Below are 27,704 nucleotides of genomic sequence, written 5' to 3'. Positions count from 1 at the left end.
GATTTTCGACGTCTTCTGTTTGTTGTTCCACTCGACCACTTTGGCTTATTAAATATTTAAGAGGCAAATTGTCAAAAACATCCAACTGAATGACAGGCCATCCCCGCAGATTTCTTCCCCGTCCTGCTCCTGCCAGTTTGTTTGTGCCACAATAATTGACAAATAAAGTGAAAAAGCAGGGAAAAGTTCTCTCCAAGTCTTTTCCTCATGAATACTTCAGGCCTGAAGTCTACGATTTGGCGGGTGTGGGCGGCATGGTGACAACTTCTTTGGCAATTTTCGAATTATTTAAATGACAGCCATTTCTTTTTTATTTGGCCTTTACTTTTATTTCATTTGCGCGCGCCTTCGTGTGTAGCGATGCCGATAATTGCAACAAAGGAAAAGTTTCCACCAGAAAAGTAGACAACACTTTGACAACGAACACGAGAATGTGGCTGCGGATAGGGGAAAAATGGGGAAAATCGCCGTTGGCCAGAAAGTTTTCCATTGCGAAGATTTGCCACAACTGAGGCAAGAAAAGAAAAAAATGTGTTCGGGATAGCTGCAATTAAAAAAGGAATTACGATCCTGGCCAGACTTTCGATTTGCTCCTTTATCTGCCACCACCCGCCTGCTGGCTTCCTTCCTTCCTTCCGGCCTTGATTTTCTTCTTTTCGCTTTTCGATTAAAAGTTTAGCAAATTAAAATTGTATAATGACGGTGATTAGGCCAACAACAAACGACCTGCTGCAGCACAATGTGGCCCAATCGCGTTGAAGGCGGCTTTAAAGAGCATTGAATGCGAAATTGTGTCGCCAACAAATAATTAACGTGTGAAAATTCATTTCAGATGCCAGCTGCCAGTGCACAAAAATTTGCATAATGAGTGAGAGGAGAAATGGATTGTTATTACTCGTGTTCAGTGTTTTCTTTTTTATTGTTTCTCTGCGTTTTTTTTATTATAAATTAAACAACTTTATTTACTCAATTATGTTACGGTAGTGAATTATTTACATTTTTGGGTCGATTTTCGGTTCGTGTCTGTTTTGCTTACATTTAAATATGCATTTCAATTTGGTATATATTTATTTATGCTTAACAGTGGGAAGCAGCAACAACATTTAACATAGAGTTTTCCTTACATGGAATATTATATAATTTTTGAATTATATTTATAGGCTTGCAGTTGAAAGTGCTGAAAGAAAATTGAAAAACAAACACTCATGACTGACCAATTTTTTGGTCAAATTATTCAAATTTAAAAATGACAATTTATAATGTCCACTTAAGTGTTCGAATAACCATTGAATTTGCAAAAGTCCCCGACTTTGCTATAACCTTAAGCACTTTTCCACCATTTTTATGGCTACATAACGTCGATGCACCAAACCAACAAATGGGGACAACCAAAACCCGAACTAAACTAAACTAAACTAGAGATACTTTCACCATTTATCAGCTAGGCGTTTCATTTGCAGTGTCTGTGTTTTTCTTTTTCATAGAGTATCACATTTTCTCGGTATCGGTTCGATTCAAGCAAAACTATTTTGCCGCACCAGAACTTAAATGTAATTTTGTGCTACCAGTTGATCGATTTCCTCCATTAGCTACTGCTGCTGCTCCGTCTCCATGTTCTTGGCACGCAGATACTTCAGCAGCATCTGCAGCGAATCGTAGGTATCGAAGTCGTCGAGATTCCGCCGCGAGGATGACATGTTGGTGGGACGGGGCATGGCCAGTGGGACGGGCAGCAGTTCGGGCATCACCGAGTGGTGGGTGATCAGGGCCTTCAGGCTGGAGAACTCCTTGCGAAAGCCCTGAAAAAACGCCAAAGAATTCCAGGTTGATGGAATGTAAATATATTGACGAATTAATGAGAAAATTCCAGCTATCTCACCTTGATTTTGTAACCTCTTGGGGATCGTAGGATTATGTAGTTTGCTATCTTTGGCCCAGGTGGCGAGGGTACGCGCAGTGTCAGTGCATAGCATCCTGGCTTGGAGCTGCTCTTCCGCACGAGAAACGCACCTGGGCTCTTGCTTTGCAGGACCTCAACGGCTATGTCCCTGGAAATGCCCGCCTGGTACCAGCAGGCATCCTTCAGCTCGAGATCCTCCTCATCGGATCCCACATTTCCAAATGCGTTGGCCAAACTGCTGCACCGCTGACCACCGGCACCCTGGTTCATCCGCAGGCGATTGGCAAAGATTTTCGGACTGGAATTGGCTAGAAAAATATAAGAAGATTTGGTAAAGAGTTTAACAATCATATTATGTTAATCTTTTCAAACAAAAACTTTATCCATAAATGTAGGGATGTAGATGCTAGAACAAAACACTTACCGCTGCTCGTTTCCCTTAAGTAGCGCTTCTTCAGGTTGAACTCGTTATTGTCATTCAGGTTAACGTTGTCCAGCATCGGGATGGCTGTCAAGGATTGGCGACACGAGTCACCGAACTTGCTGTCGATGTAGGAGTCCTCGTTGATGTAGCCATTCGAGTACACCGGCTGGATGTCCAGCGGCGCGCTCAAAGGGGTCATGTCGCCCACCAGTGGGCGTGACTCCTCGTTTTGGCGCAGCAAGCCCATTGTCAAGCGTTTGACCTACAGAGAAAGAAATCATAGATATAAGAATCAAGTACGTTTTTATTTCAGCATTCTAAAATTTCTTCATTTCTATTTACATTTTTGCATTCACTAAAGCCAAATTCTCCATTAAAGAGTCTTATGTTTTTTTCAAGTGTAGACCCAAATCGACTTAAAGTTGAACGAAATCCGCCGAAAAACGGGATCAAAGACGATGGCAAAGCGTTCAAGTGGCAACAAAATTAACTACAATTTAAACACCTTGTAAGCCGACAAGGATCAGCAAAGGATGCTGCAGTCAAGGGCAACGGCTGGGTGGCATGAGCGTGGGCGGCGACCGTGTGAGGTGGGTGGAGAGGGCGTGGCCCGCAGCCACAGACGGAGGCGGAGCAGAAAAAAGGCAAGAATTTATTACCGAGAACCGCAGCGAGACAAAATGCTGGCAAAATGCGCCGCGCCACAAAAGGCGGACTGCGAACTGCAGGCGAAACTTTTTTCGGGTGTGCACTTAAACAGGAAACGGATGCTTGGACTAGGCATTACCGGTGGGTGAAATGCGAGATGGTTGGGTGGAGGTGGCGGGCCTCTGGAAAAAAGCAAAGAAAGAGTGCAAAGTGCACAAGGAACAGAGAAAGGCGCATAAATTCGTGGCAGACTCTCGTGTCGGCTACTCTACCCCCACTCCGAGTCCCTTTATGGTACATTGCCACCGTCTAAAATGTTGCATAGCAAATGGCGGCCCTGGCATTCTAGGCGGAAATGTGCCGCAGGACTCGGAACTAAGGACCAGTAGCAATGGCAGTGACTGCAAAAAGAATGGCGAACTATAGTATGTAGAGCAAGTGTTGAGTTGTGGTCGGGAAAAATACCAATCGACTGGGTAATGCCCTTGTAAATGCAAACTTCAAGAGTGAACGAAGTGAAAATGCATAATAAAAGTGCTTCAAGGAGTAAATCGATTCATAAACATAACTTTATATGTTGAAATACCTGAAAAACAAAAGGTATTTTCAATAAACTGTACGTTGTAGGGTATTCTACAGAGGTATCCTATATACGCTCTCTTTTCAGTGGGTAACTAATGATAAAACCAGCGGCCGGCGATAATTCAGATGCACTTGTGCGCCCATGTTGAGATCGTGTTATCCTTGCCCCTTCGCCGGCATTTCGTCCTGCTTTTCGGGGTCAGTGGCTTTGAAAAAGTCTGCTGGCGCTTGTAGAATAGTTGTCTGCCCGAAACTAGACTACAGTCTAGTTGGCAGCCGCGCTTATTTTCCGCCACCCAGCCCCATTTTTTGTGGCATAATTTAAGGCGACATTGACAATGAGACGGTGGCTGGCGGAGGGTTATCCTTGCTACCTGCTTTTCCTGCTCTGACGGCAATTGTTTGCCCATTGCTGCATAATTTGGGAAAAAGTGTGCTCCTTACGCGAAGAAGAGAGATGAAGGTCCCATTGTTTGCATATTTCACGGTGCATTGCTCACTGATTTGCGGCCATGTTTTCGTGGGCATGTATTTATATTGTTGGAGTTGAGTTCTTTTCGCATGCTCTGTATTAAAAAATGGGGGCCTGTTTCAGGTGTTTACATTGCGTGGCAGCTTGTTCCCTTGCCCCATTTTCTTTTATATTTACTTTTCAGCTTTTGCTCATTTCTTTCCTCAATTTCAGACTAAATATCTTGGCTTTTTGTTCCCCGAATACACTAATTACCCTGCTCGTTTAATGAACTGCCAGCTAGCTGGACATTAGTGGCAGCTGTTGCAAAGCCAAAAGAGGCGGCACGTGCTCGACCTCCCCGCCCCCGATACCAAAAAAATAAAAAGCCAACAACGAACACTTGCCGCAAAATGCTCAACATTTATGCAAATTTAATAAACTGCCTTGCCAAAGGATAAGGAGCCAAAAACGGGGCTAAATAAAAGGGCAAAGCGAAAGTCGGGCGAGTTTAAATCAAATACACCAACTGGCGGTGGGCGTGTGTGTATGTTTGCTTTTCCTGTGTGCTGATGTAGATGGGTGGGCGTGGCCCACAAAATATTATTTATGACATTCGAGTTGAAAATATATTCCGTGCACACATGATACATGGGTAGGCGTGACGCAGCCGGATCGCAGTACGGAGTCAAACCAAGTCAAACCCAGGGACCAGCCGCATGTGGCAGCTGATAGCTGTCGCTCAGAGTGGGTGAGTGGTGCACTTAAATATAATACAGACAAGGAGATCTATCATCGACTTAGGTAATCAAGTGTCTTTTGAAACAGAAATAAAGTAGCTTGATCCAAGGTTTTGAGAAGTGTTTTCATAGCATTCTATAGTTTAGTATTAATAGTTTTTTTAATGACTTTCACATCCATATAAGAAATTTTCTCGCAGTGTAGCAAGGAGAATGGGTAGTCAGGTCTCGTTTGCCGTTGCAGTTGCAGTTGCTAAACAAACATTTAGCGGCGCCGAGTCAACAGCATCGATGCATCAACGCCAGCGGAGAGCAGAGCGCCCTGACAGACAGTACGTCATTTCCGTCTAAGTCGGATGTCAGTGGTGTAGGAAGAGGGGCAGGATGTGCGAGGGGGGGGGGGGGGGGGGGGGGGAGTTTTGGGTGGAGCAGCAGGACGAGTGATGCCATGGACAAGGATATGCGGGTGATGTGGCACTCAGACTGAGACTCCGATTCAGACAACCGACAGCAAACTGCATAATGTGGCAACGCATTTGTCTTTGACTCCTGCCACAAGAACGATCCCCTACCACACACCCCCCTTTCACCCACACCCATGTCGGGGGTCGCATGTGCAGCAGTTGCCTGCTGCTTTATTTTGCTTATCTGAAATTGAATCAGCCAGCCAAGCAGACGACGACGTCGACGACGGCTATGGCAAGTTGCCTGTTGGGCACAATTAGGGAAGCATCACGCCCCTCTGCAAACGCCCCCGACCCCGCCGCAGCCCACACACCACATTTCTGTCCCGCCCATGGGGGAAGCAAAAATTAATTTGCTTATCGGGCCGCACCCTGCAACAGAATGATGTTATTGACAGGCAGCAGCATGTCGAACCACAAAAAAGGGGGCTCAAAAAATAAAGAACTATGCAAAACAAAAGGATATGCCTGCCGTACCATGCGGCGTATGCGTGTTATTTGCTGTTGCCGGCGAAAAATGTTTATAGCCGAAATTGATTTATTGACAAAACAAGGGAAGCGCGCGCTGCACAGGAATATGAAAAATACCAAAAGCGAAAGCACAAACCCTTTTCTTTTTTTTTTTTGCTCTTGCGTTTCTTTGTTTTCCGACCTCGAACATATGCGGAATGTATTGGGGGTGGTAGTATGGCTATATATATGGCTACAGTCCTTGTATTGACAATATTTATGGTTTACCATTAGGGCCAACTGATTGCTTTTCGCTTTCGATACGATTTCAATTTCTCAGAGTGTTTCAGAGCTCGTTGCTGTTGGTGTCGTGCGCCGGATTCGGATTCCCATTGATGTTTCAGTTTCGGTGTGTGACTTGGCCTTGATTCGATTGATTTTTAGTTGCATCGAACTGGGGGTAAGCCCCTCACCCTCGAGTCGGAGGCCATTAGTTTACAGACGTAATCACCATAATGCGCAATCGAGTCGCATTGCTGCCATAAATAAGACAAACACATAACGTATACGCAGCGTGGTCGAGTGCCAGCGAGTCTCTCTCGTATGAATAAACTCGCACGTACTTATCGCATAGACTATGCTCGACTGAGCACAGCTGCCTCGACTCCATATCTACATATATATAAATATATATATATAGATATATAGAAAGGGGAACTCACACACGGGCATGAATATTTAAGGCGTTGAATTTATGAAAACAACGTGCCGCTGGTAGAGGAAAAGGCTAAAGTTTTGCATTGCAAAACTTCTGCCTCGATCTCGCCCATCACGTGACAAAGAACACGGGCGAAACATTTGATAAACATTTCGCATGTGGGCAGCCCTTCGACTCCTTCTACGTGTTATGACAAAGACAAAAAAGTTGAAACGGAAAAGCCGAAAAAAATCCAGCAGGCAATCCAGCAAATGGTCCGTAAGGACCTCGAGCATTGTGGGTCCCAACTTGTCTAAACTTTTTCGCCTTAAAAGGCAGCTTAGCTACCGCGTGCTGGAATACTGTCTGCCAATAATTCATAACAAAGCGTTGAAAATTCAGAAGACATTTGGGCCACTCCTTCTGCATGGGGAAAATGGAAAACCAATATACGAGGTCCAAGTGTTGGCGCACCCTTATCAAAGTCAAACCCATCAAATATGTTTGATCTTTTAATGCAGGGCAAAATATTTGCCATCTTTTGGCAGGAAAATCTCTTGAATAATCCTTACACTACGCAGAAATTCCAGCTCTTCGAATGTCCCTTTATCACACATACAATTTTTCAGGATGTTTCCTTTTGTCCTTCTGGTATGTTATCTTAATGCTTAGTTCTATTCTATTGGGTTTATGGTTTTTATAGTTTTTACTCACCAAAGGAGGCTTGTCTGCCAATCGCTTGCAGCTGTTTAGTTCGGTGGGCGAATTGTCCTCGTCGGAGCTCGGTGTTTGGGCCACCTTCTCGTTGTCATTGCAACTAAATAAGGAGTTATTAAAATTCTTATTAGTTATGTATAACGTTAGCGGAAAAATAGAGGCTCTGATTAAAATATAAATATTTAACTAAAGTCTTTGCTTTATACACCGCTTAACAAGTGAAAGTGGCTTTAGACTTAAATATTTTTTCTAATCACTCCATTATTTAATATATTATATAGTTCTGTGTTTATTGAAGTGTTCTCGGTGTCGTGTGCTTTTTAATGAATGTGATTAAAGCATTGATTGGAGGGATCTACATACACGAATCGCCTTGAAAACTACTCACTTGAGATTTGCGTGCGTGAAGAGTTGCAGTGGGCGACGTCGTCCTAGACTCGCTGGTGAAGGGGGCGTGGCCAGACTAGTCTTGCGGCTAATTGTGGCGAGTGGTGATCTTAAAACGGCCGGATTTGCCACTCCAGCTGGCTGGCGATTGCTGCAGGATGAGGATCGAAAGCGAGCTCCTGCGCCAGTTAAAACGGCAGCCAAGTTGGCAGCTATGCGGTTGTCGAATCGGTTGAAATACGAATTGGAGTTTGTATTGGAGTTCGAGTTGGGGTTCTGATTCAAATTCCGATTTATATTTGCGTTTGAATTCGAGTTGGAATTGGAATTGGAATTGTCCGCCGTGGGCGAGGAGTTGCTGCTGCTGCTGGTGCTGCCATTTCTGTTGCTCATGGCCACCGATGTTGCCGCTGTGCTCGCGGTCGTCGATGTAGCTCCTGCTATTATTGTGCTGCTGGCGCTGGCCTGGTCATAATCCAAATTATTGTTGGTTATCATTGTGGCGGCCTCGCTTTTGGGCATTAACTTTTGGCAGCGGGTGTTACTGGCCGACGCTCTGAATTATGTGCGCATATAAAAAGCGCTGCGGGCGGCTTTTGTCGCACTGCGTGAGCCCGCCAGGACAATTCAGGACATCAGCAGCGAGTTCCAGTCACCACCAGGACGAAGCTCGGCGCGGCCTTTTATTAAATTTGACTAGAGTGGGTGGCGAGTGGGTGGCGTGTGGGTGGTTGGCCAGCCGCAGGGGTTCACTTGCTCTTGCCGTTGCTGTTGCTGTTGCTCCACTCGGAATGACTGCAGGACGAAGGACCATGAACGACGACGATTCGCAGATTTAAACACAGAATTAATTCAAGCGGAAATTGGCAACGCAGGATGGGGATGGTTTTCGAGGGGGGTAGTCGCACAAAAACCAAAACAAAAATCGAAAGCGTGAAGCATAAACAAAAACGGCAAGTGAAAACGCAAATGAAAACGCATAGCGAAGAGAAATATTGAGGGGGAAAGCCACAAAAATGCACATAAATAGGGATAGGAAAATGGGGAGTGGGTGGTTTAGGTGGGGCGGGGTGGCGGGTATTACAAGGGGGATTTATCAGCCAAGGGTCGCAGCCATGACGTCACACCATAAAGCGCATAAATAGCAGGATTCGCAGGATGTTCATGAACATGGTGATGATGATGATGGTGATGGTGTTGTTGAAATGTTTTTGTTCGGTGGTTGTTGTGATTGTAAGGGAATACATGATTCCCATATTGTAGTGGTTGTTGTTTTTATATTTTTGTTTTGGTTTTACGTTTCCCATTTTATGCGATTTTCGATTACACAACGATTTTCCACATTTCACATTTTGCAGTTGCAAGGATATTTTTTGTTTTTCGCCAATTAGTTGCCAATTTTGCGCATAAGTTCGATGCCAATTTCGATTCGTTTGGTTATCATGTTTAAAGGCCAAATTTCATGTAAATAAAAATGGAGAAAGAATATGCCAATTTTGTAGAATGTTTTTTGTTGTGCGCTTTTCAAATTTGCATTGAAAACTGCTGGGGAAAAGCGAAAGCAATATTGCAGAATCGATTTTTTAACATCCGGTTTAAATTTTTCGATGCAGTCCGAAAGCGAGTTTTCAATGCAAATCCGTGGCTAGTTTTTCACATTTTCATTTTCTATCCGGTTTTTGCTCTACTTCTCGTATTGATTTACTCACATTGGTTGGGGGGCAACCAAACTTTTCATTGGGCTTTCCTTCAGTCGGCCACGTTCACAGATGCAAGTTGAGTCCGTTCATGAGCTGCAAGTAAGGCAGAAGGAAGATTTTGATTTAATTAAAATCAACTTAAAGCAGCGCCCAAGTGTAAGCACATGTGTGGCTACGTGTGTGTGTTTGAGCGAGGCTGTTCTATGGCAATCATTAGACGTTCATAGTCAACACCTCATTAGGCGACTAATCAAGCGTGAGCTGGGCACGAAATAACAACCAGTTCAGTCCACTGGCAACAGATTAAAGGAGCCCCGTGGCCCCCAGGATCAGCAGGAGGAGAGCCTGGAGGAGGAACACGGAACACGGAACAAGGCGCCAAGCCACAGACACTAAACAAAACCAAAGCAAATCATCAAGATTGCAGTGGGCGGTGGAGCCAAATTCCAGCTGGAGATGAGAGCGTTTTAGCCCCAAGAGCCCAGGACAAGCTCGAAACTAAATTACTGCACGGAAAATAAATCTAAAAAATGCTCTACGAGTGCAGAAATGAAAGGTTTTTCCAATTCGTAATATTGTTAAATAATAACCTAATAAATCTGATTTCATGATTTTGTTTACTAAGGAAAGAGATTTAGATTAATATTAGATATTACGCAGATTTTTTCTCTGTGCACTGCTCGCTGGCCGGGCAATGAAGTAAACACGGAGACGATGCCGCAAATAAAACGCACAGATTAAAGGATGCCCGGGTGAAATGTCTTCTTAATTACTTCGTGGAGTCCAGGGCCTGAGACTGCGAAGGATAAACAAGCCGTGCTGGAGTTGTTGGCGGGGAAAAAGGATCTGCCGGCTGCATGGGTGGTTGAGTGAGGCGTAATTGAGAAGTCGCCGGGCTGGGACTCCGAATTGGGATTGGTTCGGGCTCAGCTCTCGGGTTCCTGCGTCTGCAGCGCAGTTTAAGCGGAAGTAATTTAATTAATTACAAATGAAACGGAAACACGAGCAAAACGAAGGCGACGGCCATTCCGGCTATTTCCCTTCAGAATGCATCGTGTGTCGATTGTGTTTGCCTACTCGAATGGGGCAAGTCCGTAAAACAGGAACAACCAGAAAACACAACGAACAACAACAAGTGCCACCCAGCCCAATTCGGTTTTTCTTTCTTTTAGCATACGACCAAACTGGGAGAGGCCTAAGCGTTTTCCAAAACAACAGCGGAAAAATTAAGGGACCAGCCCTCCAGGCTTCCCAGCAGAGCAATTAAATTTTTCTATGCCCCAGGACCGCAAACTATTCGATGTTAGAGTGCACATAGAGAAATTCCATTGTCTAGTTATGATTCCGATATTTTTGTATTTATTTTTTTTATGTTTTTGCTGGAGAGCTGAAACTCTATGATCTATAATATATATAATAAATAAATAACAAAATCTTTAACAGAATGGCAAGCTCTTATTTATTTAAATGTCTGCTGTATTTGCCTATTATTTAGTTCAGTGTATACGCACACACATTGTGAGCGCACGCACACATTGGCACACGCATTAAGCACAGCTCATTTGCATTGCGGTTTTAATTGGCAGAGGAACGAGGACGAGGGGAGCGGGGATACCGGGCTATTACCTCTGACCCCAGTCAGCTTGGTTCGCTGGCAGGGCTTACAAGGATAATGAAAACAATTTAACGACTCTCCCGACAATTCACTGGAGCTTGGGACAGACGGCAAACGAATCCTGGTTAAACAAATCTTGAATCCTTTTTGCCGCCTCTTGCATTTGCGTTTGCCATTAATTTTTATCACCACCGCTTTCTGCCAACTGCCCAACTGAATTTTGCGTGTCTGCGCACAATATTTTCAGATATTTTTTGACATTTTAATGAAAATATTTTGCGTAGCAATATGAAAAGCAGAGCAAAAAATAATAAAAAGGCAGTTAGCAGAGCGGACAGGCGAGCTGAGTGATGAATCCTTTATCCCCTCACTGGCTTAATATTATTTTAACGAAGCGGATTCCCGCGGAGCATGATCACTGGAATGAGGGTCACTTTTAAGCCCTGCTGATGGCCAGTAATTAAATGCTTGACATGCCTTTGGGTGTGAGGTTTGGCGGGGCGAGGATTAGCGCCACTAAGAGGATGTCTCGACGGAGTGAAAATCCTGAACATAACCGAGTGCGAAAGTGAAAAATTAATGACGAAGTCAGAAGTCCACGCCACTCATTTCTCGCAGTGCAGCCCGAGAGGTAAATTAACGCCAACGCTGGCTTTATAATTATGGCATGTAGCTTAGACGATTGTTGAGCTACAGCCGTCATTTTGAGTTTAAGGGAGAGTGGGATTGTTATTAAAACAAATCTGAAGGAATATCAATTTCAAGGGTATTTAATATTAAATATGCCATTTAGACTCAAGACCATTATTTCGTAATTTCCGAAATTCGGTTCTTGACTAACCGGAATTAACAGTTTATTAAAGCGTGAATTGCATCCTGTTGCTCCTGTTTATCCTCCCCCGCCCTTTACATTAAATATTTACAAGTTCTCAATTTGCCTAAGTGAGCATCGTAACGCAACAAAGCCGTAATAAAATCAACAAGCCTAAGCAAAAATATTTGTTTGCCCGTAAAATAAGAGGAGAGACCGCGGAAAAAGGCAAACAGCAGACAGGATAAGAGCGCGGAGTTGTTCGCAAATTAAAAGAAATCAAAATCATATGAGAATTTTCAAGTGATTGCCGCGCGAGTCCTTGTTCGCATTTTTTCCTCACTGCCAGGAAGCGGGCCAACATAAACAAGCAATTTAACAGGCACTCACACACACACCCTCACATCCCCCAGAACACCACACATCCTTAAGGATCCGTCGCCAGTTGGCAAACAAACGAAGCGTTCAGGCGAAAAAAGCCAGCGGAGAAGGAAAAAAAGTCGGGCAGCCTCGAAACAAGCAAAGCGTTTTATACGCCGACATCGGTGTGCTAGTGTGGCTCCCAGTGTGTCCATGTGTGTGTGTGTGTGGCACCGCAGATTTCTCTCACCATCACACATAGCAACACACCCGCACTTGCACACACACACACACACGTGCCAGCCGCAGCCTTAAAGTATGCCGCAAGTTTTGCCGCTCTTTGTTAATGAAATTTTAATCAAGCTGGAAGCGAAAAAGAGTTTGCCAAGCAAGTTTGGCGAGCACACATGCCGCACTCCTTTGCTGCGGCTCCTTTTAAAGGGAATTTCCCTTTTATGCTCCGCCAAATAGCCGGCAGCTTCATTAGAGACGCCTCGGTCCACGCTGCGTATGCGTAATAATTTATTTAAAATGCAATTCGTTTATGCCAGACATTAATCATTCCGGCGAATGCGATAAGACATCGAGTAAGTCACGTTCCGAGGTCGGCTGCATTTATTAACAATTTGCGTCATAAATAAAATTGAAAAACATTCATAATGTCAATGGCGGCGAACGCAGAGAACGAGTGAAAAGTGAGTGAAAGACGTGAGAGCATGAACTGATGGCAATTTCATAAATTACACCCAGTTGTGGATGGATGAGGGAGGGAAAAGGCGGCGTGGATGAGCGGCTGGTTTACATAAATTAGACAACAAATTTCCCAGGAAAATAGGAACAACGCGCTGGCAAAAGGTAAATCACACGGCGGCCCCAAAAATGACAACATTAACAGCAGCCAGGTGGGGTAACGTACTCCTAAATGAACACTGTAAGAAAATCCAGTATACAGTATACTGGACTCATCTATATCAATACAACTTTCTCTTTACATTTTTCCCAGTTATAAATTTGCGAAAACACTTTTACTTAGAGCCTTAATACCCTGCCCATTTTTTCGTGGTATCAGGCCGAGTTGTTTAACATATTTCTGTTTTGCTCTGGCTGTTACGCCTTTTCCTGGCCGAATTCGAGTGAATAATGTTCGCTTAGCACGGCAAATAATTATTTCCCGCTTACTGCCAACTGGCATGCTATTTGGCAAGGGCTTTAAGGATAGCATTCGGTCCTTTTCGCCCGCCCATCGCCACCCACTTGGCAAGCCCCCCGTTTTTGGGTCTCCACTTCATTATGTGAATTTTGAAATTGTTTTTTCTTTTCTTTTTGCCTCCTCACTGTTGTTTCATTGTGTTTTTTGCTGCGGGGCACAAAAACACCAAATATAAAAAAAAGAGACTGAAAAAGAAATGCCAACACGTTGGCTTGGCTGAGCAACCCCTCAAAAAGGTGTTGAGTTGAGCTAAATTACAAAAAATTGCTGCTGTTGTTTATGTGCATTTTTCTTTAATGATTTGAATATGCAAAGCGCGCCGAACGAAGCGAATGAAAAGAATTTTAATTAGTTTTGGGAATGTTTTTCGGTGCAATTAAAGCCAAATGCCAGCCAATGCAATAAACAAAACAATTATTATTCTCGGATATTTGGCATTCGAAATTCTCCATACTTTGGCTTATGAAGGCAAAAATGATTGGTATGCCTGGTGCACAATGGTTGGTTAAATGCTAAACTGTTTTCAGAAATAAAAACAGCAACAAAATATGCATGGCGCAGCGAATCGATTTGAGAAATCCGCATCGAATTGGCAAACAGCATAGAATTTTTCCTTTAGGAAATGCCGGAGAAAAACAAACCAGGCCAAGATGGCAATAAGAAACAGAAAATGTTCGTTCACAAGGATTCCTCTACCTTGCTTTAAAAGGACAAGGAGAAACTATTTTATATATGTATTCGAACAACGGAATAATTCGACTACCTTTCGTCCGATGTCTGGCCAATGTCCCATGACGTCCTTCTCCCCTCGAAAGCAATAAATGTTCAAATCAATTGAAACGTTTTGCCAAAGCCTCACACCCAGTGTGAATCCACCCCCGATATAAATCGAAGGAGCTGGGAATGGATTCCTGGACAGCTTAAGGCGGCGATTTGGTTAGCCTCCGAACAACAGAAAATCGATAAGGGATGCCAAGGAATGTCAACTTGTTTTGAACTAGTCAGTCAGGCAGGCGGGCAGGCCCAAGGAAACCAGATCCTGTCCCACATTTGAGAGCAGAGCCGGAATTGGATAGTAGTCTATACTACACTATATACGTATTTCTGGTCCACAAATCGACAGAAGTCGACGGCAATAAAACGCCATTTGGTCATAAAAATAGTCGAACGTTGCTGGGTCAAAGTGAATGCGACAACTGCCCCAAGGGGAGGCAGTGGAGTTTGGCAAATGCCCCGAGGAGCAGGGGTTCCTGGATCCTGTCTGCCAGGGCAAATTACGAATTTTGCATATTGCCTTTCTTCGTTGGCCTTCTCTCTGTTGGCCGGCTGTTCCCTTGCCCCTTTGGCCCATTAGTCATTTTGGTGCCGGGCGAGTTTGGCCAGAGACTACGACTACGGCTTGGTGTGTCGCCACTTTGCAGGATGAATGACCCCGGCATAGTTGCTGCCACTATTCCGCCAGCCAATCCACTCCGCATCACCCCGCCTCGGAAAACCTCGGCTGGCGGAAATTGCGCACACGTCACAGGGCGGCAATTTTCATATAACCGTCGGCAATTTTCCTACTCCTTTTCTCAAAAATACAGAAATATCGAATGCATATTCGCATTTTTTAAAGGTGAGATGAACTTGGTTCATTTCATTAAATATATATTTTAATCTGCCTCATGCACAAATGCAATGGTGACACATCTACCCATTTGGCTTAGTTACGTATTTTTACGACTGATTTATTTTTGCTGATTTAACGCTTTCGAAATGATTCCTGTCGTTAATTAAATATTTGTTTTAAACACTTCAATGCCCACCGTGTTTAACCCTTGTGCCTTTCTGCATCGCATAAATTCACGTTTAATTGATTTTCGCAACCGAATGCATCAAAAATTCATGCGTGTGCAATTAATGACATTACTGGAGCTCTTGGCCAGAACGAGGTATTTTTTATTCAATAAATTATAGTCATTATCATTATTAAGCAGCATGAGGGGCTCTCTTCAAAATGCCGAGCATTACCGTAATGCGTGCTCTACTTAATTTTTAATCACAATGAATGCCATGAAATTGGCATAAAAACTAAAATTTCATTTCATTAAATGTGTGAAAACATTCGGAAGATTGTGATTTTTAGACGAAATCACTTCAAAAGTTTGTGCATTTTCGGATTAAGAATATATTTACTTGGTTCTTTTTTTGCCTTTGCCTTTAAGTGGGTCTCTTTCCAATCACCCGCCACTCCCACACCATTTCCGCCCCTTTACCCATACCCACTCACATTTATCCACATGTAGGTCAAAAATGGCTGAGCACAAGCAAAAGCGTTGCATACCTTCGGGCTGTCAATTTATTTTTCGCGCTTCGCATGTTCTTGGGCCATGTTTTTCCGATTCTCCCGCGCCTGCTTTTGCGTCCTTGAAATTTATGCGTTCGACGCAGGCGAAGCTCCAAGTGTTGAGAACATCGGAGATAGGCACAAGTGCCACATGGCATGTAATGCGCTCATTATGCTGCTGTACCTACACGAATATATACATACGTATACGTATATGTATCTACATATAGATGGATGCCACATGCAAAGGATGCCTACCGCATTTCGCCCTTGGAACTAGGCCAATGTGAACGGCATTGTCTTTTGGGTCGCCTCCGCCGGAGAGATAATAACAACAAATTATTACACTTGCCGAGGGACCTCTATGGTGGAGCAATGGGATGGGGAGCAGAGGTCTTTACTGGGGTAACTAAATTAAGCATATCGTTGATAACTCAACGCAGATCGGACGGCATGCGATAAGGCATAGTCCTTTATCCCGGCTGGCTCTTTGCCAGCTCATGCCCTTGGTTGAAACTGGGTGGGAGGCCTTCATCTCTGCACTGCGAAAAATATTTGGAGATTCTGTTTGCAATTCAAACAGAATGTATATAACATCAAATCATTTCAGTTAAGAGCTAATTTAACCTTAATATTTAATTTACATATCATAGTTATACTAAAAGTTCCAGTTATCAAAATAGTTTCCGAAAATGATTCAGTTAAGAAGGCTCTGCCTTATTTGTTAAAAAACACAACTTTGTCGGAGATGAAACACAGCAAAATTTTCCATACAACACAATATTTTCCATAAAATATACCAAATTTTCCATACAAATACAATGCAGAAGCGTAAACGCCGCTTTCTAGAAAAAGGGCAAAACTTGATGATGCTGCGGACGCTCCGATTGGAAAAAGCAAAAAAGGCTGAGCAGCAGAAAGAGCTGACTATTAACAATGCTTTAACCAAATGCAAATTAACCTCCTCGGAAGTTGTTCCCGACATCGATAATTTACTTAAGAACAATACGATAGGAAACCTGGTGGAGTCCCTTGGCCACGGAAATAGGAACAAAATTCGGGCCAATGCCGCAGATGCTTTAGCTCACATAGCCAGTGGCTCATCGGAGCACTCAAATTTAGTGGGTTCTATATTATTTTCTAGCTTATTGCTATAACTATCCTATTATAATTAAACTCTTGCAGATTGCGAAGGCTGGTGCCGTGCCACGTTTGATTCGCCTTATTCAGTCAACCGATCTTGAAGTCTCGGAAATGGGTATATTGTGCTTGGGGAATCTCTTGCACTTTGCTCCGAACCTCCGTGACTTTATGATAACAAACGGAGTTGTGCAAAAGCTGATATCTATTATTCAGGCTAAAAGCACTTGCACATTAATGTTGAGTCATGTAACCTGGGTTATAAGAAAACTGTGCATAAGCTCGCCAACATCGCGACCTGATAATGTAGATGAGATCGCTCAGGCATTGAACGTTCTATTGTACAACCCAGAGGACAAAATTCTGGAAGACGCACTTATGGCAGTGCGTAATTTGGCCCATGAAAATGAAACGATTCCTATGCTACTTGACTTAGGAGTTGTACCCAGGATCATATACTTGCTGGAGCATCCGAACGTCTTGGTTCAGAACGCCGCTCTGCAAGCCCTAATAAATATAGCAAGTGGATCCGAAGAGCAGATTCAAGAGTTGCTCAACAATAATCTTTTGCCCCATTTATCGGCTTTGATGTCCAAAAGTGATCTAGATATTCGCTGTCATGTTCTGAGGATTTTGCAAAACGTCGCTGACGGAAATACGTTCCAAAGGCAGGCCATTATGAATGCAGGTCTCCTGCATAAAATACTGGAGTGCCTAAAAGGTGAGGCGATTCCATTAAAATCTGCAGCTGCCTTGACAATCAGCACGCTGGTTATCGATAAGGACAAGAATCTTCTGTACTACCTTATGAGACAGGGAGTAATTCCAGAGCTCTGCAATTTACTCTTGAGCCAGGAAACAGACATCATATATAATGTGCTCGATATGCTGAGCACGATGCTAGATGTGGACCCATCTTTCTTGGCAGAGGTGTCCGGCATCATCGAATGGAGTGGGGCTCTAAACAATATCAGGATGCTCCAAGGCAACGAACAAGAGGAAATCGCCGTAGTGGCACGTAAAATCATTAGTAACTACTTTCCCGACAAACCAGACATCGCAACTAAATTCTAATGTTTTTTTTATATGAATTTACATGAATCATACCTTTGTACTTTTCCATCCAAATTCCAAAAATTTTACTATATAAAATGATTTTATATTCAGTATATGTATAATATAAAATGATTTCGACAACAAACTCTTTTAGTACGGCCATGGCCTTGAAAAGAGATGCTTAAATACTGGCCGCAAAATAATCTTTTTTATATGTATTTTTTTTTTTTTGTGTAGGTTCCGCATCAATTGCACTTCCTCATGAAAAACAAGTTTCGTGCGAAAGCCAGATTATTGCAATCATAAATTTTTATGATTTTCCCATTGGTTGCAGCTCGGGGCAAGAGGGTGGAAAGTGTGGGCGGGAAAAGCGTTCCGAGTTGCGTGGGCGGCGTGGGAAAAGTGCTCGCATACCGCACCGAATTTTATGTGTATTTAATAGCCTTGCAGATATGATGCAGAAAGTTATTATACCCAGCACGGCCAAGTCCTTCCATTCCCGAAGCAATGCTGTAGGAAACCGATAAAGAAGGGGAAAATAAGCTATATATACTTATACATTTCCCCATATCAGCGGCCTGAGTTTGTGTTTTTTTGGCGGCCATTAAAATGAAATTTAATATAAACTTAGCGCCAAATGACGAGGGCCGTAAAAAGCATATTGACATTGCCACAAGATCAAGCCATCCCATCCATCAATCAATCAATCAGGCCTGACACCAGCTGTGGCAGCCGCAAAAATGTATCCACAGGACTCTGGTGGCAGGTAGGATGATGCAAAAAATGTAATCTAATCCAATTACTCAACACTGGCAAACAAGGGGGGCAAGGATTCCAGACCGGGCGCTAATGGACGAGTCCCCAAACATGTCGGATATCACATGTCTACAGGAAAGTTAAATAACCGAGGGCAATCGCAAAGTATCAATAGCCAGGAAGAAAGAGTGCGGATATGGCCAAAGCCACAGGGCCATTTACATCATCAACCCCAACTAACCAAACGAATGCGTTTGATTATTAACCAACAAAAAGCCGGGTGGTGGTAAGAGTGCAAATCCTGGCCCAAAACGAAGGAAAAGAAATTGAAATTCATGCGCATTCGGAGGGTTCTTCCTATGCCATTGTTAAGGCCACGGGGCTTACAAGATGGAATATCTTGTTGGGTTGGACTTGTGGCCTCCATTGCCTTCTATTGACGAAATTATCATTTCTGTTGCTTCAATAAAACGACAGGCCCGAAACTAATATGGTTTCATCTTTACCCCCCCAAAAGAAGCAGACTTAGGCATGAAATTGAAAATGTAACAAAGGGAAAAGTGAGAGGAAAATGGGAAGGGAGGAATATGTTAGGCTGATTGGATGGTGAAACCTCCGATGATGGTGATGAGGTGACATAGGGAGGAAAATCGCAAAGTCTGCAAATGAATTTAGGCAATACTTTTATGCCAGCCTACCACCGATTTATCGAGGATTTCATTTCACTTTGCCCAACCAAACACCTTCAACTTTCACTCCTGGCCATCGAATGGCAATTATGCCCGCCCATAGTTCAAATATTTGCCAGTATTTCACCATCGAAAACCGATGCCTGATGCTGACACCGAATCGGATGCCCAAGCCCCGAACCGATTATGCAAATTTGTCCGGGTTAACGATTTCATTAAATGCCAGAACCGGCCACGCCTTATCACCCAACTGCCCCTGCGGTCTGGCCAACTAATTTCAATATCATCCACCGCCTCCAGGAGCTTGCATTAATTCTCACATTTAGCCCACAAGCCGCAGGAGGCGTGTCCTTGCTGATAAACAGGCACATCGGAGCTTCCGCTTAGTCTGCCAACTCTGGACTCATAACAAATCCCCCGGCCTCGTCCTGCAGCACACAGGATGTCCTGGATAGAAGGTAAACCGGGCGGACACATGGGCGCAAAACTGAGCGACAACCCAGCATCCAAGGGGTCAATTTGGAGCGTATCAAAAAGGGACAACAGTTTTATAAACTAGAGTTTTGCAAGCTTAGTCCAAGGAAATCCCAAAGGGCGGGGGAGGCGACTAAGGAACTCTGTCTGGCCAGCATATTTATAAACACATTAAAAACGCTTCACTGGAAAGCACTGGGCAGGATATGGAAACTTGATGAGTTATCAGTTGGGAGTGCTGGGAAAAGGTGATAACGAAATTATATACACAATTCAAAAAAGTCTAAGCATATATTAAAACAAATCAAAAACAATTAAATTATAAAAGTTTGAACTGAATTTCAAGCCTTTAATATGCACTTATTTAAAAGAGAAATTTAAGGAGAAATTTTCGCTCAGTGTGCAACTAAAACTTCCTGCCCCCTTCCCCCGAAAATTAACAGAAAACAAGTCAAAGTCAATGTTTGTATATGTGATGTGCTGGTTGTGGGCGAAATCCCACAGCATGTTGAAAAATGTCAGTTGCACATGAGACTGGCAGGGACCTCAAACCTCAAGAACCTCAGCAGTCAAGCCACTGGAGTGGAGTGTAGGCAAAGGACCTCGGGCTGGGGTGCCCATCCGAGGAGCCAGTGATGAGGAATTGCTGCTACTTGCAGCTGACGGTTGTTAAGCTTGTCAACATGAAGCGACAGTAAGTCGCAATGGGACCAGGAGGCGAATAGAGCCAGGTCCTGGTAACAATTGAGGCTACCCCATATGCAGTTTATCCCCAAGTCCTGGGATACCTATTCCCCAAAGCTCCCCTACTTTTCCAGGTCAAGCCACATTTGACCCCGTTTTTATCTGAAAGTCAACAGTTTAAATGGCATTTAACATTTTATGGCGCGGGGGAGAGCATAGCGATTTGTAACCTTCATGTTAATACTGCAAGCCAAGTTATTTATGTAAATTACTGGCAACTGCAATGCCAACTGCTCCAGAGGATGCTGGCCAAGCTAAGGACTCCTTAACTCCCAGCGTTCATGTTTTATAATTAAGTCAGTAATTTAAGAGTGTCGGGCAAGGGAAACTTTTTTCGCTTGCAGCTTTACTCGACTGCATTCCTTGTGGCTTGCAATTTGGTTGGAAAACTTTTCGCCGTTCGTCCCTCCCTCGCATCTAAATATGGAGAAAAACCGGGACAGAGAAAAGCCGTGCGAAAAAGCGGAAATGTTAACAACTACTTTGACATTTGCCATGGCTGCGGGAGCGACTTTTCCGGGGTGTTTGTTTGCAAGTTGAAATTACTTAAGTGCCAGCGCGACGAGGCGTGTGAATGCTGCCGAATCGAGTGCTCAGTCTTCATTCTGCAGTCCAAAGTCACCAGTCCCGACTGAATAAATGAGTTAGAGAGTGACTGAAATGGCTGAAACGGAGCTTAACTTCGACCCTGGCTCATAAATTAATGTCATTGCATTAAAGCGTATTGGGGCAGCTCAGTTGCAGTGCCAGACGCAGTCGGAGTGTTTTCCCGAATAAAAATGAAAATAAAAATGAAAACTGTGCTGCAGTGTCGAGAGTAACACAAGTTACACAGGCCCAGATGCAGCGAAGTGTGAAGGACAAAAGGCTACAATCGCAGAGTAAAACAGGCTAAAAGGATCAGGATGAGACTTCCACATATCCTGTTTTCGAGGATTTAAATAAAGTTTTAATTATATTAAAATGATATGGATGCTAGCATTCATTCATGTGAAAACCGTTAGTATATTACTATCTGTGATTATCCGAGTACTATCATCATGCTGGATCCAAAGGATACTCCTGTGTTTAAAAAGAACTGAGCACAAAAAGGAAGCAGGCTTAAAATGCAGAAAAAAAAAGGATGAACCCCTAACGAACTACAAATACTCTTATGCTGTCTGGAGACCTTGAAAGCGTTTTATTTTCCGACGAAAAAATGTTTTTTTCTGCCGGAAGTAGTTTCTGCAAGAAGTTGGCCGGAATGTCCTGCCATCTTGACTGCAAAGCGCTTGCCTGAAAAGGAAGCCATGTCAGAGTTCAACAATGTTAGTTAAATTTCGAAGCAACATTTGTTTTGTGCCAGCCTGGAAAATAAAATAGAGGTACTGACACAGTGAGAAAGGCGGCAAGAGTTGGCAACTCGAGTGCATGCATAGTGCATAAGTCAGTCAGTTGCCAGGGGCCAACATGCGAAGTCGGGGCATTCGTAGTCCTGGCATGACTTTTAGACTTATTGTTCGTTGACTTTTTGGCAGCACTCGAGTTGCCTCTTTCATTTTCATGCTCGCACTTGAAAATGAATAGCCAAGCAAGCCAGTCCTGTTTTGCTCGGGATAGAAAAATATATTTCATAAACTGTTGCAAGTTATTAAAACGTCAGTCACACTGCTTTGCGTACCTGCTGCGAACTCTGTTTTGATTTTCTTTGTTGCAGCAGATTCATCTTCAGTTTATCTTCGCCCATTTCCTTTAGCCAGACTGCGACCAGACCATGGCTCGTAATATATCCTCAAGGTATGCATTAATTACAAGGATCGTAAAAGCCGGCAATGGGAAACCTGCGCCTTGCAATGCCAGCAGACACGAACTAAAACCTCCAGAGATCCCGACTCCGTTTTACTTTGTGTTACTTTCTGCATTTTACGGCCAGACGGAGTTGGAGGTCCTTGAGTGTAGATATCTACATATATACACTCCCTGCTCGTTCCCTTTATGACATTCCATTGTTTCGGCTCTGTAATCAGGCGGCAAATTTCGAGTGCATAGTTTATATGCCTCCCCGCCGAAATATTTGTCTCCAGCTGCAAAGGGCTTTTCATAAATTGCTCCTTTAAAATCCCGCCAAAGGGATGGGTGGCAAACAAATGACGAACTCATGTTGAAGGCTCATTTGTTTTATGACTGACGCTTAGGCAGGCAGCTGATGTCCCTATCTACTACTTTGCGTCCTGTCCCTTTCGCACTCCGGGTGTCCCACTTATTTGACACGCTTTTTTGCAGTCCTAGCAGTTGCTCCTCAGCTGCCATTCATTACTGGGATGCAGGAGAACAGGGGGATTTACTGTATGGACCCCACGCCGCACACACTAGAATACTTATAAGCAGTCAGGCATCTATAGCATGAATTTTCACTTGCAATTTAAATAGTCGCGCATCCCAAGATATCATATTTTAGCAGTTATAAATACTCCTAAAATATTTCACAATATTTATGTATTTTTGTTTTCTTTCAGACCCTATTACTATTTTAATATTACGTATTACAAGGAAACTCGACTTATTGCATCCATCCTACGTGCATTTCTATGCAAATTATAATTGCTTACTTTTCGGTGCTGGCTAAAAACGAAATCTTCAAAAGGCAGCATTGCGGCTGCTTTATCAACTTTATTATGCCAGCGCCAAAAGTGGCAAAATTAACAACAACAGCGTGGTTGAAACGGTGGGGGAATAGTCATAAAGCAGCCTCTCTTTTGGCCCTTAAGACAGGACTCAACTGCAGGCCGCGACCGTTTTACGACTCACACACACAAACACTCCTGAAAACAGTTTCAATGTCTGATGCTTCCTTTGCTATAGGTGTGTGTGTGTGGGTGCACGCTGTGCTCCTTATTTATCTCGCTTTTGTTTGGCCCCGTTCAACCAGCCGCTGCCCTCCTTTCCACCACCGTCCTCGAAAAAGAGTGCCTTACTTTGCTCGGCTTTCTCGCTTTTTTCGCTGCTTTGGCAACTTCCAGGACAATTTTGTGTGCCTGCTTAGTGCGTACGTGTACGTAGTTGTGTGAGTGTCTGTGAGTGAGTGAGTCTGCATTCTGTGCCCGTGTGTGGGTGAGTATCTCTGCGAAGTGCGTGTTCGCCAACACTCGTGGCTGCGCGCCTGTTCCGAAATATGCTCCGTGTGTGGGTGTATCGCACACAGACACAAGCCCACAGATGCGATGCTGTGAATATGCATGTGTATGTGTGAGCCATGTTGCTGGCAACATTGAAATGGCAATTTTGGGGCCCAAATGTTGCCGAGCCGCTTGAAGTGGTGCCGAGTGTTTTGATAGCGGGCCAACTAAGCCCCAGAGATTTTACTCATATGCACACATCATCTCGGCAATTTTAAGCGGCTTACGACGACGATGATGCCGTCGCAGAATTTTCATTACTAAGCCAAAGGTGAATACCTCATACTCCGAATCATCCGCACAGAACGTTCGCCATTCTTCTCAAGTGCGCAGTCAACTTCAAAAGGCTGGCAAATTCTATGGGCTAGCGAAGGAGTCTCGAGGCAAACACAGATCAAATCTTATCGGGAATCATTTTATGAGCAAAATTAATACGCTTCAAGCCAACTCAAGCGGCTGGAGCGACTGGCAAATTTGTAGACGTTTTGTTGTTGCCCAGGCAACTTGAACATCCCCATCCTCGACGAAAGGCAACAATATAATGAGCCAGAGCAGGTGGCAGGAGTGGTATCAAAAGATTGATACAAAAAGATACTTTGGCACTCGAAAAAAATAATTGCTTTTAGGATAATATAAATAGATATAAATAAAGTATAACCGCTGAATTGCACTCCTTGCAGTGTTGTGTTTCTTTCAATTCTTAGATGTTTATTTAGGAAATCATTTTTCTTCAAAATCCATATAAAACATGAAGTTCTGAATTTATGCAATTATTCTCGCAGTGTAATAACGGGCTCACGGGCAACGACATCGTCATGGAAATTCTTCATTAACTCAACTCGGGCGCTGAGAGAAAAGAAGTTTATGTTATTAAGAACATGGAGGCGTGGGCGGAGAATGATGGCAATGGTTACTATCCGTGGCGGATGGGGGCGTGGCTAGGCTGTGAAGGAGGCAGCCGGAGCAGCAGCTGTTGTTGTAGTAAAATGTGTGTTTTACTTGACAAGAAAGAGATAACGGTAAAGGAATATGCAGCAATTTGCACGCCCACATAATGAGTAGAGCGATGGGGGACGGAGAGGCATGGAGGGGGGAAGCGGTAAGGATACCGCCGGCGGCCAGAGACTGAAATAATAACAGCAGCAGAAAAGCAACAGCATCAGCCGCTAAACAAAAGTCGATAAACATAAACCAGGCAACGCAGACAAGCGCTGATAAGTGTGCTACACTTTCCACAGGAAACGGAAGGCGTGGGCGTGCATGTGTTTGCTTGTGTTTGTGTGCGGGTGTGTGTGTGTGAGAGAGAGGCAAAAGTAAATTAAAACGATTTTAATTACGGTTGCCAAGACGATGAATGAAAATGTCAACGATGCCGGGCGACAGCAGGTGGGCGTGGCGTAGGCGTTCAAGGAGTGAAAGAGTGCGGAAAAATGAGACAACTCCTAAAAGCCTTTCGTTGTACCGCTTGCTGAGCAGCAGTGTGAATTATGGCACATGTACAAGGCGCTTATGCACCGAAAAAAACGAAGATCCTTTAATAAGTTTTAATAAGTTTAAGCTACTATTTTGGTCTTCAAAATGCTTTTTAAAACAGTACACTTTAAGCCAACAAATACGTTTTGAATAACAACTCATAGGTTGCCTTAAAATAAATCTTCAATTTTATAACGACATTTATTAAATGAATTGCAAAACTTAAATTTATTCATTTCCTGTATAAAAAATTAAGTCCCTTCTGTATAGTTTATCAAATCTGTATATGACAACTCTTTTTCATTCGTGTACGTATGTGCCAGTGAGTGGAATAAAAGCAGATTTTCATTTATACTCTGTTTTGTTGTCTTTAGCTACTTGACAAGAGCCAGAAGCCAAAGTCACTGCCAAGAGCAACACCAGCAAACTTTAACAAATAAACGGGTTTTCAGGAAAAAGGGGGAAAAATGGGGGAAAAATAGAAGTAGGAGCAGCAGTCGCTTCTAGCTCAAACAAACAAGCTCCATTTTTATGAGGCTCTTTTGTCTGAGGCAGCTATTCCGGCTTTTTTCCCCTTACTTTTTTTATACCTTATTAACGCTCGCTCACTCGCTTGTCGAAAATGAAAAGTTTTCGTGGCGGGCGTGAAATTTTTTTTACCCACAACCGAAAGAAACAAGATGGAATGCTGAAAAGCCACCGAAAAAAAGGAGAGCAGAAAGCATGGCTTGCTGATTAACTTGACACGGCCAAGAGCGGCGAGGGAAAAGTGTCGCGGAAAAGCGGTGGGTGGTGAGGTGAAAAATTCGCGGTTCGTATGCAGCTGACAGGCAGCACCTGTCGCCGCTGCGGAAGTGTCGACTGCGAATACGAATGCGACTGCGGCCAACAAACCGCCGCTTGACATTTCCTTGGCGACGCTTTTCAAGGAAAATGTTGCTGGTTTGGCGAGGGGATCGGAAAAACGTGGTGGGCGTTGGGCGGTGGAAGGACGCTGCGGTTGCCTTGTGTATCTTATTTTGTGACTGCATTTAAGTGCATTTTTATGCCACAGATTTAAGTGTAAGCCAGTGGATTGCCAAAGTTTGTCCAGGGGTTTATCTTCATTAATTTCCGCAGTGCTTTTTAATGCAGCTGAACTTCGTATTAACCCCAAAAGTGTACTGTGGCAAGTAATTCGATTTGGGCACTTCCTTATAATCGTGCCATAAAATCGACAACAGTTTTTAACAGGCGCGTTCTGATTGAAATCCTTCTTTTCAACTGCTAGCATTGCTCTAAGTTTTACGATGAAAAATCAATAAAAGGTATAAATAAAAGTAAAAGGTATGTTCTTAAAATCTCGTTGCTGAATTTAGAGTAAACCAAAATGGTTCTTTAATAAAAATGGTCTTTAAATGCAGTGTTTCAGGAGCAGTACATACCATTAAAATGGTGTAGTTTTATATTACTTTATTCACACCGAAACGTTTTTCTCAGGCATGCTCGCGTGCATTTCAACGCCCGGAGGAATTTAAAGTTTTTCGGAAAAGCTGAAACACTTCACTCCAAACATGTTGACAGCTTAACAGGAAGTCTGCCCCAAGAAGTACGACGACACCCCGAAAAAAGTTGATTCCTATCCTTGGAGCCCGTTACACCCCCATTTGCCGCTGATAACTTTAAGCCGAACGAGGCCAGAAAGTGTAACAGCTTTCGTGGCAAAAGTTTGCAATGCATTTTGATGTGCAGCCAAAGTGCCAAAAGGTGGCAAAATGCAGGAGGGGAAACTCTCTGCGAATAATTATATAGAGAAGATGAAAGGCCCGGAGGCAGCGAAGCGAAACAAGAGCCTATGCAATCCTTTCAAGTCAAGGCTACTGACCTTTTTAACACTGTTTGTCAAGGACTCAAAGGGCGGACTTTGATCCCAACAAAAGGTATAAAATAAACCCAAATTGACCAACAAACCAGAGTTGTATATCCAAAGAATATTTAGGATGTGGAGCCAATAATGAAATTTGTCGTGTGTCCCACTCACCTTGGTATCAATTTTTGGCGGCAATTTTCGTTATGTTCACGACCTTTGTTTGCGTTTTCGTCTTATTGCCACAATAATCCAAAGGAAAACTGGGCAAAGTTTTCGCATAAAATTCAATTACGATTGTGAACTCATAAATCGCAACACTTGGCCGCGTTTTACGATTACGCCTTTTGATTTCGAGCACGGAAAGTGTGAAACTTTTTTGGTTAACGCGGCTACTTTGTTATCACTGTTATCGGGCCACGACTCCGGCAATAAAATTACCCCGTCGCGTCGTTAAAAGTTAAACGACCCTTTGTGCTAAACTGGGGGATTTGTTAAGTTTTTATGACTTTCGACGAATTTCGGACAATGTTGAAGTTTTGGGGATCTGCCAGTTGTATACGGCTAGGTGCCTTTTTGGGGCAACCTTTGCAGTTGAAAGCGCGCAAGGAACTGTTTATCCTGGCCCCATGTGCTGGCATTTTTGTGCTGAGCCCGAAACTTGGTATCCTGCCACGAAACTTGGCATCCACAACAGCGCATGCGTTGGATTTTCTCGGAAAGTGAATGTCTGGAGTGGGGCAGGACCTTTCCAGTCTGCATTCAACTGGTGGTTGGCTTGCCAATCGAAGCTTCAAAGGACTGCCATATGTGCATGGTTGTCGTGACAACTTGATTTTCTCAGAAGCTAAAGGTTTCTCATTTCCTACGGCCATGAATTTGATAA

The 27,704-nt window shown here is 43.6% G+C and overlaps 2 protein-coding genes across 3 annotated transcripts; one reads left to right on the top strand and one right to left on the bottom strand.

Moving 5' to 3' along the window:
• Window positions 1-891: 891 nt before the first annotated feature.
• Window positions 892-27,444, bottom strand: LOC6736947 (serine/threonine-protein kinase phg2). 2 transcript variants are annotated; one of them, XM_016170923.3, is made up of 7 exons: window positions 26,993-27,444; window positions 9,170-9,253; window positions 7,462-8,255; window positions 7,071-7,173; window positions 2,325-2,586; window positions 1,880-2,208; window positions 892-1,799 (listed from the first exon to the last, which is right to left on the bottom strand). In XM_016170923.3, the coding sequence occupies exons 3-7, from the start codon at window positions 7,980-7,982 to the stop codon at window positions 1,590-1,592; spliced, it is 1,425 nt and encodes a 474-aa protein (XP_016030593.1). In that variant the 5' UTR covers window positions 7,983-8,255; window positions 9,170-9,253; window positions 26,993-27,444; the 3' UTR covers window positions 892-1,589. The 2 variants fall into 2 exon arrangements, with proteins under 2 accessions (XP_016030593.1, XP_016030592.1); XM_016170922.3 differs by lacking the exon at window positions 7,462-8,255 and having other exon boundaries at window positions 26,993-27,442.
• LOC6736946 (importin subunit alpha-4) lies at window positions 16,193-17,827 on the top strand. Its single transcript, XM_002083757.4, has 2 exons — window positions 16,193-16,606; window positions 16,671-17,827. The coding sequence occupies exons 1-2, from the start codon at window positions 16,307-16,309 to the stop codon at window positions 17,697-17,699; spliced, it is 1,329 nt and encodes a 442-aa protein (XP_002083793.2). The 5' UTR covers window positions 16,193-16,306; the 3' UTR covers window positions 17,700-17,827.
• Window positions 27,445-27,704: the final 260 nt, after the last annotated feature.

The sequence above is a fragment of the Drosophila simulans genome, chromosome 3L (assembly GCF_016746395.2).
Source record: "Drosophila simulans strain w501 chromosome 3L, Prin_Dsim_3.1, whole genome shotgun sequence".
NCBI lineage: Eukaryota > Metazoa > Arthropoda > Insecta > Diptera > Drosophilidae > Drosophila > Drosophila simulans.
This window is presented reverse-complemented; position numbering and strand designations above follow the sequence as displayed.

Excerpts from the sequence above, each read along its gene's own strand:
- LOC6736946 (XM_002083757.4), top strand. The coding sequence starts at position 16,307 with ATGCAGAAGCGTAAACGCCGCTTTCTAGAAAAAGGGCAAAACTTGATG. Across the intron at positions 16,607-16,670 it reads CATCGGAGCACTCAAATTTA|ATTGCGAAGGCTGGTGCCGT; the intron begins GTGGGTTCTATA and ends AAACTCTTGCAG.
- LOC6736947 (XM_016170923.3), bottom strand. The coding sequence starts at position 7,982 with ATGCCCAAAAGCGAGGCCGCCACAATGATAACCAACAATAATTTGGAT. Across the intron at positions 2,587-7,070 it reads TGGCAGACAAGCCTCCTTTG|GTCAAACGCTTGACAATGGG; the intron begins GTGAGTAAAAAC and ends CTTTCTCTGTAG. Across the intron at positions 2,209-2,324 it reads CTTAAGGGAAACGAGCAGCG|CCAATTCCAGTCCGAAAATC; the intron begins GTAAGTGTTTTG and ends ATATTTTTCTAG.